This window comes from Anticarsia gemmatalis, chromosome 21, assembly GCF_050436995.1.
Source record: "Anticarsia gemmatalis isolate Benzon Research Colony breed Stoneville strain chromosome 21, ilAntGemm2 primary, whole genome shotgun sequence".
Classification (NCBI taxonomy): domain Eukaryota; kingdom Metazoa; phylum Arthropoda; class Insecta; order Lepidoptera; family Erebidae; genus Anticarsia; species Anticarsia gemmatalis.
This window is the reverse complement of record NC_134765.1, coordinates 1822893-1840397: the sequence shown is the minus strand read 5'-3', so window position 1 is coordinate 1840397 and position 17505 is coordinate 1822893. Positions and strand designations below refer to the sequence as shown.

Sequence of the window (17505 nt, the reverse complement as noted above, 5' to 3'; positions counted from 1 at the left end):
AATAAAACACACAAAGAAATTAGGAAAATTTTACTAAACAACTAACATACACCGTAATATCACTTGACTCCATTCTAGACTACGATAGTACAAAAATTGAGCAAATACGTCCTACACACTCACGTATCAGCAATAAATAACTTAATTATGACACTTAACAAATTGACTAAATTCCGACTACGTTTTTGGACTGTCTAAAGGCATCACTATTGTAATATGTTTCCTCGTTCTCACTTTACCTAGAATAGCTTCGTCTAGTTTAGCTATCACTGCACTAGGTGTAGGATACTCTCCTACTAACCTCGTTTGAGCAGTCGGTCTAACTATCTGGACCTTTTCATTATTAACTACAGCCATTTCCTTTTCTTCAAATTTTTCAGCACTTGATCGGTAAAACCGTCTCACTGGAGCCAAATTTGCTGTGTTAGGATTCAAATTTTCTATTTGATCAGTTAATTTTTCCTGCTTTGGTAGACTCTCGATCGGTTGGATCTCCTGTTTAATGACTTCTACTATAGATGGTACAGGTTTCTGTGTTGTAGCTTTCGTTATAGTGTTAGTGCTTTTCAAAGTCATTCGTCGTCTGTGTTTCTTTTCTCTTGAATCGTTTTCTGTATTATTCTGTATATTGATATCAGCGTTGACTGTTATTAGTTTTATATCTTGAACATTTTCGGCTGAAGTTGTGTTTTTATTTTTAGTTGCGTCATAGTTTCTGGTGCCTCGGTATACTGGGGCCGATTCAGTAGTAGTTTGTCTGCTTCTCTCATCAATAAGTGGTGTTGGAGTAACGAACTGAACTGTTTGTATGTTAGCATTACTACCAACATTGGCAACGTTGTTGGCTCCATTGCCAATGTTGGCTATGCTTGGTTGAGGCTGGTTAGCTTGCGCATTGGGCTGCGCGTTCTGTAGAATAGATATAGCTTCTTTGATGCCGTCCACTTCTTCGGGATTTGGTTTTTGTTGACCTGAAATATTGAGAAAAGTAATTTTAATTAGTGTTTCGTTGGTGATTCTGCTATTAAATAATTTACGTAAAACTACCACAGTTTTAGTTGACTGACAAGAACTATGATAAATTCGACGCGCTTAGGCCAAGCCGGCTCAAGTAGCTATACTTGAGTTCTGCGTAGGTAAAGGTTATAAAAATAATCGCCCGGAGTATGTTTTCATTTTTTGTAAATCTGTTCACAATACCTTTGTTCTCGCTCTGTTGGGGCGTGGTACATGGACATGGGACTACATTTTACTAAATGTCTTTCACACATCTACTTGATTTCTATTGGAGAAAAGCGAGTGGATTTAAAAGTAAAATTCTCTCACCATCCTGCATCTCCTTCTTATAAGAAGAGAAGAAAGTAAGTGCTTTCATGAGCTGGTAGCTCTTGGACACCGGTATGTTAGTGTCGTATAACTTCTTAGTGTTCTTGCAGTCGACGTAGAACCACCAGTTGCACTTGAGGATGGTTTGGTCGAAGAGCGTGGACTCAGGACAGAGGAAGGATTTCATGACGAGACCATCGTCTGTTAGAGCGCAGACGTGGAACACCTGCAATTCACAATAATGGATTAATGTTAACGACTGAAAACAAGAAGTTTATGTTACGTATGTATTGTGTAGAGAAAACATATAAAAAAGAGTATTTCTATGAAAGTATCTATTTGTACTCTTTTTTTGCATCCTGTATGCTATAATTAACGATGGTCAGTTTATAGTAAAAAGTCTTCCTTCAAGGAAAAATGTATACTGCATAATCGGACTTCTCAATTTACAATTGGCTTAATAAATGGCACGTTTTAAGATTTGAACTTTGTTTCACTAGCTTTTTCCAAATTAAAATTTATCTAATCAATCTTGGTGTCTACATCGACCAGTCTACAGAGCTCTCTACAATAATAGACATATTGCAGCAGCAAATTTAAAGACTCTTAATAAGGCTACTAAAGTGTAGAATACTCACCATACACCCAAGACTCTCATCGCCATACAATCCAGGGAAGTACTTCTGGTCTCCGCAGTGGAAGTTGGTCTCTGGCAGCTCGACCTTCGACTGGAAGTGGTCGTCGAAGTTCTTCTCATAGCCGACCGGGTAGTACTCCCGAGGAGCATTCATTACTTTGCCAGCCACTGGCACTCTGGAAGATGACGTGGATTTTCTAAGCGGAAAGCGTGTGTCGAGGAAAAATTTGTATAGAAGCTTGGAAAATAAATAAAAAACCGTCTGTCAAATTGCTGGGCATGCGTCTTCTGCCTAAGGATTATGAGTTCACCATGAGTGCGGGTTGTGGGTTAACGATTAAAATATAAATAAATATTTATACCATTCTATTAATGGTGATGTAATTCAGTCTGTCTGTATGTCTATTATTGTCTATTTGTTGGTCGGAGAGTCTGACTGTTGTCTGATAGTTATGCATCCATGGCTCTATAAAATCACTAAATAATATTGGCATGTCAAAATTTATTTCGGTAAGAATAAACAGGTTTTTGACAAACGTGCACAAGCGAGTAAAACTGCTAAAGCTGGAATCTACGTTGCTTTCTTGAGAATAGTTTTTTATTCTTGTATATAAGCTTGTAGCAGTAGACAAAAACAGAAATCGAACGACTTGAATCATAAACTTCATTGACTAATAAGTAAAGAAACAACTTTTAACTAGTCGCTGTGTATAAAGTTATTGCAGTTATTTACGATTTGCAAAAAATAATTAAAATTCGTGCATCATGCAACGCATTACTGGCAATCGAGGCTTAGTAATTCTTGATCCATTTTATATTGCAGTCAACCCTAAAGCAGGCATTGTGAAAAAAGCACACTCAAAACAAACCTCTTCGGTTTCTGTGGCAACGCCGCCGTCAATATCTCCGGCTCAGGTTCAGGCTGGAACACAAACGGCTGAGGCTGTTCTGTCGTGGTTGTGGTCGTCGTTGTTGTAGGCTTCGCAGTAGGAACGGGAATGTTAGCGTACTTGCTCAACAACTGCTGTTGCCTCAACGCTATCGCCGCCTCGACAGCCTCCATCGATATGTTCCCAGCTTTAGCTATCTCTGCTATCTTAGCATTTATATCTTCCTTATTTATCTTCAAGACAGTGTCGTCTCCATATCCAGTAATAGAGTTGTAGTCGTCAACTTTCTTCGTGTTATAAACAGCCAGATCGTGGACTTGATGTGGAACAGGGTCTACAAAGTTAGAAAGAGGATTTTTTTGGATAGATAAAGAATTAGGTAAGTAAGGACGTGTGTAAGTGGGTTGTGTGTGTATCTCTTTGTAAACTGGAGCTTGTATTACTGAGATCGCTTGAGAAGGTGGCATGGGTACGAATGGATTGACAGTTGTTTTGGAAAATAGTTGTGGATCTACTATGATGGGAGTTGGCGTGATTCTGATTGGGGAGTACTGTTGTGCTGTCATTTGCGAGACCATTTTTGATATTTGATTGTGTGATGGGTATTGCTCACTTTGGTACGCTAGTCCGGGGCCCTTGGACTGTGGGATTTGCAGTGGCGTGTAGGTTTTCCTTGTGGCTTGTATGGGTATGACGGCGAGTTTTTCATCTTTGGGTGGTAGAGGCTTGAAAGGTGGGACTCCCATGGGCATTGGCTTGGCCATGGTGACTGTGGGGACTGGTTTGGCGATGGTCTGCTCAACGGGCGCCTGGACGATGATTGGCTGCATCGTGGTGCTGACTCTTCGGTGAAGGCTGGTCAGTTTGTCCATGGCGGCTTGGTTCGGACGGTTGACTGGAGCTACGGGGCGCATGATGCGGTTTTGTTTTCCGCGTTTCTGAAAATCAAGAGAATAAAAATGTTATCATTCGTTCCTTACGTAATATGCCACCCCTAGTAAAAATATGGTGTACATGGTTGGTCAGTAGTTTCCCAACATCGCATGTCTTCTTTCTGTTACAAATATAGTTCATAATGTACCAATACAAGACAATTTATCAATGATAATGTCATCTAACATCTTTAACTAGCCCATTAAAAGCAATAATCGTAAACTTAATTGTCTCATAAATTGCTTTATTTCCAAAAATGTGATGTATGAAAGAAGAGTCATGTTTCACCCGTAAATAGCCCTATGTAGGCATTGTTAACGTTTTTAATAGCTTTACGAGTAGAGTCGAGTATAATACGCTAAAATGAATTCCAATGTTACCGCTTGTTTCGTTTGTTGTTTTGTTAATTAAATCAGAAGTTACTTTTGATTTTTAAGTCAAACAATCAAGCCTTTTAGTGAAAAAATGCTTAGTTACAATTTATGTCGATCATTTTCAAAGTGCGTTACATAATTCATCAAAGATAACCACTTAGTATTGTACTAGCTTAAATAACAGTCGTACTCTTCCTGATCGTGATCAAACAGAATAGATGAGAAGCAGTGCCGTCCATTATGCTATGGAGTCTTTGGACAATAGAATAGGAGTTACATCAATAGTTAGGTAAATCACTCAATCAGTAAGAGGTCGTATTGTGCTGTCAATCATTTTATTATAGTCACCAATTTGTTATGCCACTGTACACGGTACGGGTCAAATCTCTTTTCCAATACCTAATTCTTCATGTATATACAGGTATTGTATTTCTTCGTGCACGGTATTATATAAAAATACAGTTCCGCCTCAGATTAAATGATTTCGAACTTCTTGTAACATTTACCACTGAACTCTTCAGGGATTTATATACCTGTATGGAATGTATTACTATATGATAAAGTTATATTTTTACACAGGTAGGTACTGATTTTACATCACCAATTTTCATTTGAATATGACTATCATCCCCTAATTAGTTTGTTATGGATCCAATACTATGTTCATAAAGTCTATCTTACTGTTTACGAACATGAAAACGATACGGCGCCTAGTAGTAATATGTGAAAAAGTTAATTATATTCTCACCTCTTGTTTGGCTGGTCTTGCGGCGAGAACATTAGCAGGCGCTCCATTTCTGACGCTGACTGATCTTCGCCTGCTCGGGTCCAAGTTCGTTAATGATTGCTCGAACCCTAGTTCATCACCCAGACTGAATCCTGGAAAAATAAACAAGGATGGTTACAAAACCAATTACCAAAAAATACCTTATATTATTGTTAAACGTGTGAGCAATTGGAGATATCGTAGAATCGAAACAACTTTTAAACACTGAACATTTATTTGTAGGTACCCAATGTAGTTAATTCAGGAGTCAAATGTTGTTTCTTAAGAACGATTTAAACAACTATTCAGATTTAATGAAGATCGGTAGTCAATAAAATATTGGGTTCTGATTATGCCCTTTTAACGGTTCAAACAAACAACTGTTTCAACTCGGGGTCGAAGAAGGTAAGATCATCAGATAATTTCCTAGCGATGTCTGAGCATGTTGCCCAATATCTGCATTACCAAGGTTAGTACATTACAGTTAATATCTCGTACTCAAGGTCTGCTCATCTTAACGTGAAAGTGACCAATTATTTAATGACCTACACCTGCTGATATTTGGACAAAAAGCTGGTATTTTGGCGGCATGTCTGGTGCACTGTGAAAGTGAATTCCTTGCCAAATTATTAATGCACCGCGCGTCGTGAATGGAATTTTGTATAAGTAATGTTTTTTCGGAAAAGTTGTGCCTAAGAAGACCTTCGTAATGCAGGATCGTTTAAATACGTACAAAGGTGTAAACAATTTTTTTTTATTGGATCACATACAGTATAAAAGAAATAAAAAAAACATACAAAATGCAACAGCATTAAAGTCTGTATAAGGAAATGTTGCTTTTGGCCCTTAAAAAATGACAATTTTCTTTTACTGTATTAAAAATAATCAAAATGTTTATAGTTGCTATATTTCTCTGTCGATCACCAGTGCAGACCAATGTCTGCCACATATTTTAAGATGACATTCTTAATGAATTTCTCACGACTGTCGCCAATCACGACGCGAAGGAGCGCGAGAAAGCAACATAACGAGCATTTCTTTGATTATAAAAACATCGCTGATTTATACCAATGCATTTGTTCGCTTTCATGTTCAACTAACTCACGGATCACGATTTAGGTGAATACGGTTTTTGATGAGGTGATCAGATGGTCTAACTGATAAATCCGTGCACAAGCAGAAGTTGCAAGTGCTTTGAAGAATTCATAGATGCAAGAATTGATACTATTCCAGCAATAGAAAACAGACAGATTTATAACCGAAAAGTACTCTAGTCAGAAGATAGATAGTTAGTAAGCTAGCTAAAGTAGATAACGTCCATTTCTAACCAAAATGTCATATCAATAGACGTTAAGACAGGATCAGAAAAAAAACAGCTTAGTCGTTGATCATTCACTATTTTTCTTTTTGATGTTTAAATATATTTTAAGCGATACCAATTAGTTAAACTCTTACCTATACTAGCATGTGCTTTGACACCTCCAAGATTCCGTACCCTGAACAGTCCAGACTTTTTGAACGCGCAGTTGATTTTGAACCCGAAGTCTGACTCTAGCACACATGTTGGGTGTGCGATTTCTGTAAAGAAAGAAAACAATCAATTAATATGCATATTAATATACATTTTAATTCACAAATAAAAATTTTAGTGAGTCTTATACTTTAACTTCGACTTTGCTACGTTAATATCTTATGACTTAATTGATCTTAAGAAAAAAAGTTAAAAGTACAATAAGGGCTTTCATTCCTTTATTTATACAGATACGGTAGGTGACAAGACGTTTATGTAATAACAGAGACAAAGGTGACCATTTTCTATTTTAATAAGTGGATTTTTATAAGTAAATCTATCCGTAATGGATTAGGCTCACGCAAGTTTGTACTGTTTATGCTTATATAGAGAGTTCCAATAAGCGTGCACTTATTTGACATATGTATATTTTTGCACCGTGAATATTGAATCTCTAACATGTTATACGTGTCTTTAAAAGGCTTATGAAATACATTCTTAATTATTTTTAAAAGGCAATTAACACCCAAATAACACTTAAACCAGTAGTTAAAGTTATTAATTGGCCACAAGTTCAAAGTTCAATGCCAGTCATGCAAACTTTCATGTCTACGTTCAAATAATTTAAAACCAATGAGTGTAATTATCATTCTAATAACTACAATAAATATATTTTTAAACAATTAAATTTAATAACGTAGGCTTAATGTTTCATGTGTAGATTGCACATTCAGGCATCCAAGGATACCGCCGTTCTTTTTAAGAAAGATATACGCGTTTCCTTTTGCCTGTAATTATTTGTAGGCCTTATAAATCTACGTTATCCTGAAATCTTTGGAACGCATTCATTGTGAAATTATTTCAGGCCTAGATCTCTTCGTGTATCATTGTTGCATATTAATAACCACATCTGACAACTATTATTTATCTTGCAGACGACCAACACCGTTTCAGCGAAATTGAAATTTATGTAATTTATCTCAGGTCTATTATAATATTACAAATATTTTTTCTTAAAACCTGTGGTTTAAACTACTACTAGTAATGTTGTTTTGGAAAATAGTGATATTGTTTACTTACTGAGTTATAGTTTAGATACAAATATAGTAGTCATCTAAAAATATCTTATATTATTCGTAATACGTCTATGCAACTTTACGGTATCGCAGTATCCTTAAACATATGTTATCGGACGTATAAATGTACACGCAAATTGCATAAAATGCATAATAATCTATTATTTAATAAGCACTACAAATAGCGCTACAAGTAACAGTAACCTCGAAATAAAAATTGGGCCTAATTATACACTTATAATTGTTTCTAAAAAATTATACACGCAAGGATATGAGCAATCATAGTGCAATTACAATAAAACGTATCGGCACGAACATCCTATTGCTAAAGATTGCAGACTAATTAACTAATGTACCGGTAGAAGTAAGGACTAAGGATACAGGTGACCTAGATTTCACTTTATCCTAACTCGTTGACTCACTGTACAGGTGAGAGGAAGAAGTTTCAATATGTTTGCCAGTTGAATTTTGGGTTTTTTTTCTGACTAACACTTTGTTGGATGATGTACATTTTCGGAAATTGTTACATGTTATATTTGTAGACGTCATTAATGAGAGACCCAAGACCACGTGGACAGAAGTGTTGCGGCGAGACATGAAGGCATGTGAGGTTGAGGAAGACGACGTCAAGGATAGGGCGAAGTGGAGGAAGAGTGTAAGGAAGGCTGACCCCACAACCATATGGGACAAATAGCCGGGAAGAGAGAGAGATTAATGAGAGACCGCAGTTGATCGCTCACTAGCTACTTTTAGCATCAGCTATCGGCGATTTAGCGATGCTAATAACAGCTAGTGTGTGGTATCCCTATGAAATAATTTTCTACACTCAGTTAAAGTTTCGCCTTAGGAAGTCCTTCACTCCGCGTGTTTTTTTTTGGCATTGTTAAACGAATGTAGATCAATTAAGTACACATATTATGACAAATTGTTGTATTCCTAGCAATTAGTATTTAATTTCTTCCTAGCAAATCAGGTTATTGTTTCCGGGAGACCACTTTAAACATATAATTTGCTCTTAATAAATCAAAGACCCTCGAAATCAAAAATACACTAAAAAACAAGCTCAAACCCTTGAACATTTGAGTCATATTTCCTCAAAAGACCGGTTGTGTTACGTAAGCCGTGTAAGCCGTTGAAGCCTGGCTTGCAGCCCTTACACATTCACTTCCGTGGTGCCTTGAACGATCGTTCACCCTGGTGGTAATGACCGGCTGCCGGCTTTGAGTTATGTCATATGAGTGTGTCCTGTTCATGGTAACTATGTATTGCATGTATTGAAAAGCAATAATTATTTATCTGATAGGTGTTATTCTGAGATGCACGGTAGACTGCCACCGTAACGCAAATTGCGAACAGCACGACAGACAGATGTTTGCGTATATCTTTAGTGCCTTGCTTTTTAAGCATGTATTTTATACAAATTTGGATTTTTTTACTATCAGATAGACTTAATGATCAGGTAATTTTTCTAAAATTTAGAAAAGTAATGAACTTTGAGTTTTATTACGTGTACTACTGCATTTATCTCTATGGTGTATTTAAATTGAATCAGACCTGAATGCCTTTTGTAGGCTCGGCCCACGATTTTGCACCGTTTTGTTGAGTTTCGAGAATAATAAATGGCTTATCTACTGTTTAGTTATTTATCCTTGAACAAAATAAAGTGCACGTTTGGAATATCATTTATTTGTTAGTAGGTAAGGACAAAGGTTAATATTGCTATTTACGCGATCTTTTAAAGTACTTTATTGAGCTGTAATATGCAGGCAAAGTCGTGAGTATAAACTAGTGGTAAATACTAAATACATTTGAACAACTGTAACTTTCTAACATTACAAGATTTCTTGTAATAAGCCTAGTGGTCAGGAATCCACTCAGTTCTGTGAACATCATTGATTTCTCTTTGGAATTACATTCAGATAAACGGTAATTTGTTGACGCGAGTTAATCTAGCAATCAGCATTTGACCTGAGTGCTAAACAATATTCTAAGCACTAACTTACATGGAGCTACGGACTGACGTCTTTCAAAATATTCTTTAACATGCGTGTGACTCCACCCGGGGTTCTTTTTGCTGAAAATAATAGCCTTCGTTTAATCCTCGCTCTTCAACTATCTCTACTTTCAAGAGAATCGGTTCAGTGAGCGTAACAGATAGACAGACAGACATTCGCACTTATAATTAAGTACTTAATATAAACCACTTCTGCTATGACGACGATTTTTTTGGAAAAAAACCGTGGGTTGATTTAATTTTCACGCATTAAATACGCAAATGGAAGCCGGTCTATCCTTTTTTGACGTAAAACAATATCGCAATAATATTTATAAGTTTATTTGCAATGTTGACCCGTCTGCACTTTCGATTAAAAGCACATCTTGCGAAGGTCGTTTGCTTAACTTTTATAATGCAATCGTTCAAACATCTTGAATGAAATAGCTGTTTTGTACATTATTTACATTTTTACGATATTCTTGTTATATTGGTAGCAAAACTGGTTTGAAAACGAGACTAATCTTGTAAATTATACTTCAAAAATAGTAGATAATTTATTCAAATATAGATTTTTTTTTGCGTTCGGTGAAATATTGATAGTTTGACATTCACTTTCTCCACTAAAATGTTTAAATGAATGGGAAAGGGGTCAGAGAAAATAGAAAATGATTAGCATAGAGGAAAACCTCTTGTCGTAGTAAACAAAACGAATGTTTGACTTTGACATATTGCTCAAAGACCGCTGCCGCTTAATGGCTTTTTGTTCTTGCATAAATGTTATACTGAATAATATTACTTAGTCGAAAAAACAGCCTTAGGCGTACTTAGACCACACAACTGTTGTCTTAAATTCATGCAAGGATCTTATTGAAAAAGCAAATCATTTAAGCTAATCTTCGTTGCAAAAACTAATGTAAAAAACATAACTTAAGAGTGTTAGTAATCAATCACTCAACAAAATTATAGTGCTTAAGACTGTTTTGTAATATTGATTTTCGGATGTGGTTGGTCTATCCGGTTAGGAAACACTTAAGTGCATTCCCGATTTGGAAAATCTGTTATCATAGTCATTGTTTATATGCTTACATGTTTAGGCATAACTAGAACTGAAAACTTTCCTGTTAAAATATTTAGTAAAGTTAAAATACACAACACGCATCGGCGTTATCGTTTGTAGAAGAATTTTCTACAGACAGAAATGTACATAGATATTAGTTCCCTCGGCATCCGCTAGGGGCGCTGACTGGGGTTTCATACATCATGTAAAAAGCTAGCCAGTTGTCGATAGTGGCAATTGTAAAAAATCGCGCTACTGTTAAATTAGCTGTTATACAAAACATCTATACAAATAACATCCAAACAGCTATTGTTGTTAGATTATAAGTTCTTTTATAGTTGAAATTTTAGTACTCTCGTAACAGAATACTTATTATTAAAAAGCCAAATTATATAAATATATACCAGCCTAATACAACTATCTAGGTAATAATACGTGTCTTTAAAAAGACGTAGCACCTGACATTAAGCTTCAAACGTTCACATTTTGTAACACTATGTACAATTACTCTCTGATAGCACAATTACTAAGCGAATTGAGTGAACGGCAGGTAATCGTCATTTTTACATCCACTTTAATCATCACCTGCGTTACATTTTGTAAGAAGATGGGAAATATTAACCATTTTGTAGTTTTGTACGATTATGAACGCAATGGATCAGATTGTGTGAAGATTCAAGATGGTTTAAGTGATGACTTAACTTTTCTTTTGTTAACAGATCGTTTCCGTCACTTCGGCTTGAACAGTTATGCAGAAAATACTATTGTTCTGTTAAAACTCTGCACTGTGCTTTAGCCGTTCAGGGATTGATGTCGAAAAATACCTTGGCTTTCTATCAGGTACCATTCATATTAATTTCATTGTGTTCAGGTTTCTGTTCAGCTTTTCCTTTGTCAGAGTTACTTTTAAATTAAGATGACATATTATATATGTAAGAAAAGCGTTAGTCTTTTTTTTAACAATGTTCTCCTTTGTGAATGAAAACAAAACCAAAATAAACAGTCCTATTATTGATCTTATAGAATATGAAAATAGGTTTTCACGTCTGTCAAGAAATGTAAACAACATCCCTGATTTAAATGAGTTCGTTAACCGGAACTCTTGTAATAAGGAGTCACCAAAAACCACATCTGCTTTTACCGTCTTATACATAAGTAAGTCCTGCAATATTAGGTAATGCATGCGTCATTTCAAGTCTTACTTGGCGTATTAAGATCTTAAACAAAATCCGGTTTGTAAGTAAACAACTATAACTTTATCCCACGTCTGTGAGTGTCCCAGCTTAATGTGTATAAGCTTATATCCTATACTTATATCGTGTCTTCAATTCATAGTTATTATATCCGGATAGATATATATCCGGACATAGAACCGGATTTTTTATCCGGTTCCACCGTACTAAGTAGCTTACCAGATGAAAATTTGACAGTGATTTTGATAAACTTTATGTAACAGATAGGTAATCTGACTCTTACTTATAAGCTGCGAAATCGGCCCTTTAAGCCCTTTTAAAATGGACAGTTTAAATGACAAAACATTTGGGAAACGTTCTATTTAATTACAATAAGCTGATTTTAAATAAATTATACACCTACTCCTACACCTAATTATACACTATGTTACACTCTGTATATAGTAATAAGAAGATAAGGGATAGTTTCTGTTTTTTTTTTCTGGTGGGCGGATGTCGGCACAAACAGTTAGACATATACATAGCATATCATAGTGTAGAAGATATTTTGTCATCATAGGAGGTTGTTCCCAAGCCTCTACCTACATAAACTTTCTTTCTATAAAGATGTTGTCGATTTGGTTATGGATCCGTAAATGGAATGCGTATAAACAAGTCGTTATGATCTTATCTTCAGAAAGTAGATAAGATAAGATAGATATACTTAGCATACAAAGATCGAAATATTTATATGAAACATGGACATGGGGTTCAATTAATTCGTGAAACAATAATTGATAAGGGCCAACAACTGTTTTATTTTGTATTGAAAGTAAAAAAATATCCAAAATATCAAAAATCTAAAAGAATATCCTCAACGCGCGAGATTTACGTTTTAAGAAAGAATACGTAAGTCAAAAAAAAGTGTTTTCTGACATTTAAAAATTGTCTGAAGCTTGAAAACCATATAAAACAATATTAGTTATGTAATAATGTTACGGTCTGTGTAGTTTTATTAGCCAAGTAATCTCTGCATTACTAATGACTTTACGCTTAGATGCAGATAATTTCATATTTTCACGGTAACTTTTTGTTTCCAGTATTCATTCATAGTGAAGAATAAAGGTACAAATATGAATCTTAGCGATTTTTTAAGGTAGTAGTAGTTTTTCTGCGCAAAAAATTTGCAACATGATATAAATATTTCAGATATAATTCCTAAAATATTAAGAGAAGGTATAACAATCATGTAATAATTATTGTAAAACTTTAAACTGTAACATCGGCTACGCAGTGTCTTAAACTATCCTTGAAAGAACATCTTGTCACGGACGACAAGACTTATATTTATTTATCGTTACGATAATATTGGTATGACTATGCTACGACATGATTCATACGAAACTGTCAAAATATCGCCACGCACCAGTTACTAGATTGATATTACTATTCTCCTGTAACTACTATTTGTTTCATACAATTTCCTATTTTCGTGCAAACAGTAGGTAATAATGTCCAAATATATGAATCAGCTGTCCGGTTATGCGCACGCGCTGCCGGATGTTTCGGAGAAAGGCGATGGCTTACTTATACGGACCGTCCGCAAAACAAATGTGTATGTCAATATTGTACCTTTTATATGTCAATATTCTTTATTTTTCTTAAACAGGTTATGGTAAAATTGGAATGCAGAAATGCAACCAGCAATAACATGTTATTTATTGATTTTCTTAAAGATTTTTGGATTCAATAGATCCATGTCTCTATGATTTAAAATTAATTGAACCGATTTGGTGCATTTACTTAGGCGTGGTGGCCTCAAGGCCTAACCTTTTTTCTAAATAGAGGTTAAAAAAGGTTTGTTTAACAACTATAACTAAGATCTTCTTACTTTGTTAGACTGGGTAACATACCTACTTGTCCCACTTACATAGGAATGTAACTTTTATGACTTCTGCTTTGTGAATTTTTTTTTCAATAGCAGCAAGTGATGTGGAGAAGAACAAAGCACTTTTATTATAAAGATAAAACAATGTGATTTTATTGAAGAAATATCCTGTTTGTTTACTGACCGTACTAAGGTTATGTTATAGGTACTCATTAATATAGTTCGTGAGGCCGGTGAATATCAATTAAGTATAACAAAACGTATCGACCACTGTTTAAGTGTGATTATAGAATTGCGGAAATTAATACCTTGAATTACTCAGAGAGGAAAACTACAAAGACAGCTTAAAATAGTCATATTTCAGTGTATTAAAATAAATTTGTTTACAATCAATTCGTTGTCATTCAAGTTTCTAACTGCTTTGAAGACAATAGCTTTAGAAAAGCCAAACGGTAAAGAAAATTCGTTAAATTTGCACAAATGATTATTCGACAACGCTCAACGTTTAGTTTTTATAAGTTTCTACAGGTTTAATTCATGTGTAACTGCGCCATAATCAAGTGCATGTTTGTAAGCAATTGACTTTTAACAAAGGAAATAGCATAGGTATGAAAAAAGAAACACTTTGCTACATTTATTTACACCATGTTTACTTGTTTTGATTCAATAGGATAAGTTTTACCAAATATACTACTGAAAAAGAAGAAATACACGTAACAGCACGATTACTGCATCAGATTATTTGATGTGATTTACACTAGCAAACATAAGGGGTTACACATGAAATGAAATAGAACTCTTAGCGGAACGAATAGTTGTAATTTATTGGTTTTATTTGATAATTGATGTGCAGGATGAGTATAAATGTAAATTTGTGCGTATTACAACAATCGTAATAAACATTACTGTGACGTTTCCGTATTGTTTCCTAGCGAACGTTATTTTTAAAATGATATTTACATGTACTGTGTTAAAATTGAATACTTACTAATTCAATAATCCATTAAATTATTTAAACATTTGGATCATAATTATATCACCTGATTGACACCCATATTTATTCATAGACATCAATAAATAAAGTATATTGAAGTAGTCCAATAGATTTCAGATCAGCCACTATATAACAAAGTTAAAACTAAACTCTCCAAAAAAAATTAAGTGTTGATACTTTTACCAATCAAATAACTATACGTCCATTTTAACAATCCGAGATATCCAAGATATCTGAGATTAGTCTATAACCCAAAAAATGAAAAAAATTAAGAGTTAATAAGCCGTCAATCAATGTGACACAACAGACTATATTTTAAATCAAATCATAAAACTAACGAGCCCTTACGACTAGTTTCTCTCGATATTTTCTCTTGATAGAAACTGTTACGGTCAGAACGTCATAAATAATGTCGTATTGAAGGAAAAGTGAAAAGAGCCATATCTAGTGAACTCGACGGACCGTGGCCGAGGACACATCTATGAAATATGAGTGGACAGAGTAAATATGAAGACTTTGGACTTGCACAGAAATGTGTTTTCATATCTCTAGAAACCAAATATCTTCACGTAATGTATATATAGTTCTTAAAGTTATTTCTGGATTCCAATGGAGGGTTTAGTCATGCAGGCGGCCAGTTGTGCCGACCACTTGTGACGCGAGTTAGTGACAAGACAATACAAGAATATGTTATACTGAAATAATCGCTTTATATATGTGTTATACCTATTATTAACCGAAATTTGATAGCAGTCATTCACAAGTTTAATAAAGTGTGAAAGAGCAATAATAGAGCTGTTCTCTGCCTTGGTGTGTCAATATTTAATTGCATCAAGACCAAAGCTAAAAACAACGCAGTAAATAGTTCTTCATTTTCAAAATACTTATACATTGCAATCCCTCTGAACTTTGTTTTGTTCTCAAGTCCATAATGTCAGTGGCTAGACCACAATGACCACAGTAACAAGCAGTCGAATCATCGCGTTCAAATCGCCGTATAATAGCAACAATTGTGTGAGTGTATCGCAACAGTTGTTTACTATCATTAGTACATTGATAGCAACGGTCTTTTTGTTTCCAAGCAAATTGATTGTGACTAATGTTCGACGAAGATTGGGCTTGGATTTTTCTTTGATTTCTTATTGAAAGTTATATTTCTCTTTGATTGCCAGCCATCTCGTAGTTTGCTTTGACTGCGTAGGTGTACCAGAGCCGTGGTAACGACTTTATGCATCTTATTTTTGACATCATTCATTTCATTGACGTTCCATTTCTCAATTTTAGCAATGTAGTTTACGTTAGGAATATTTCCACACACTACTTACTTGCTCGATACTGATTAAAATGTATTATTACTTTAATTCATAATTTGACTATTAACAAAGTCGATATCATACACACCCCATCAGGCACAAATCTAGAACATTCACGTGTCGTGCACAAGATCTACCAGCGCACTGAATTTACTGCACGTATTAATCAAACTCTATCACTGCCGCAATGGTAAAAGCAAGGTGACCTCCACAACCTCGCTAGACAAGTAAATATAACGAATATCAAATTGTACCTAATTAATTACAACTTATTTCTTACATTGATACATGCTCGTGTATCAATAAACTTGCTATGTAGGCATGTCTAAATCATGGGTCGCATCAGATATTTACCCAACTTTGACCTTACACAACTTCATCAAATTGCACTTGACAGTTTTACAACATTGTAAAGATGGTATCTTAGTCGTGTTTCGTTTTTTGATGGACCTTTCATGAATTAACGTAACATTAAGTACTACACTTTTAAAGATATGGCTGTAATTATACATATTAACTCATCAATCATATTTGCTTGGAAAAAATAGCAATACCTACTAAAAGTTAAATACCTACACAAATAGTAACTTTCTTCATTTTGTTTGATGATCGATTCTCTATACTTCAAAGCAGATAAACTTCAAGTCCAGTGTTACCTGTTTTTTTACATTTCTCGAAGGTAAAGAAAATACCATTATACTTGACAACCAACTATTACTTAGCAAACCTATGAATGGTTATTGTCTCCATACTCAAAAAACATTATTACCGACGAGTAACACTGGACGTCAAACCCTGAACTTTCGCTCAAAAGAGCTTAAACCGCCAAACAGAGTACATTACTGTTAAATATTAATGTCAAAGGCAGGGTCACTTTCGATTTTGACTGGAAAGTATTCGGTCACGACATGTCATACATAAATGACCATAATTATGTACTGTAATTGTTATGGGATAATGTTTATGACTGCAATATTGATGAGGCTATGTATAATGGTGAATGAGTCGTAAAAATGACAGGTTGAACTTCCAGAGAGAAAACGTTTTATTTACTAGCGGCCTGCCCCGGTCTCGCCCGGTTTTATAAAAAAATCTTTTCATATTTTACACGTAAACCTTCTCTTGAATCACCCTGTCTATTAAAAAACTGCATCATGAAGAATATGTCATTACCAACGATTTGTTTGAAACCATGGAAATTCCATGTCCTAGTTGGCAGAACTATTGTCATATGCTGGCTATGAGCCAATCATATGAATGTTCAGCCATATTGAGTTAAGTAGTAAAATTCATTATCATCTATTATTTGTATTCAACACTATAAATAACCCTGCTAAGTAAAACGAATTGTGTCAATTGATTGCTAGTAAAACATTTAACCCAGGTTGGCTTATGTTTTCATACATTTCCTGTCAGTTCATTTACCGGATAGAGCGGATAAGTTATCGGACATACACATATAAATTCAGTCGCCTGAAAAAAAACCCGTGATAAAATGTATCGTTCGTATTCAAGCTTACAAACAACCAATAGCAACGATCCGAATTCATAATTCGGAATAACTATCGGAACT

General features: G+C 34.9%; 1 protein-coding gene across 2 annotated transcripts in view; it reads right to left on the bottom strand.

Annotated features, from left to right (window-relative positions):
- Window positions 1-15: 15 nt before the first annotated feature.
- Window positions 16-17505, bottom strand: part of mtg (mind the gap) — a 66645-nt gene continuing 49155 nt past the window's right edge. Inside the window, exons 2-8 of one of the 2 annotated variants that reach the window (XM_076128637.1) lie at window positions 6382-6504; window positions 4909-5039; window positions 3467-3791; window positions 2833-3187; window positions 1965-2139; window positions 1327-1552; window positions 16-971 (exon numbers count right to left, since the gene is read on the bottom strand). In XM_076128637.1, coding sequence (XP_075984752.1) covers window positions 178-971; window positions 1327-1552; window positions 1965-2139; window positions 2833-3187; window positions 3467-3791; window positions 4909-5039; window positions 6382-6504 — 2129 coding nt within the window. In that variant the 3' untranslated portion in view covers window positions 16-177. Of the gene's footprint in view, window positions 972-1326; window positions 1553-1964; window positions 2140-2832; window positions 3792-4908; window positions 5040-6381; window positions 6505-17505 lie in introns of both variants that reach the window. The other variant, XM_076128635.1, reaches the window with a different exon arrangement.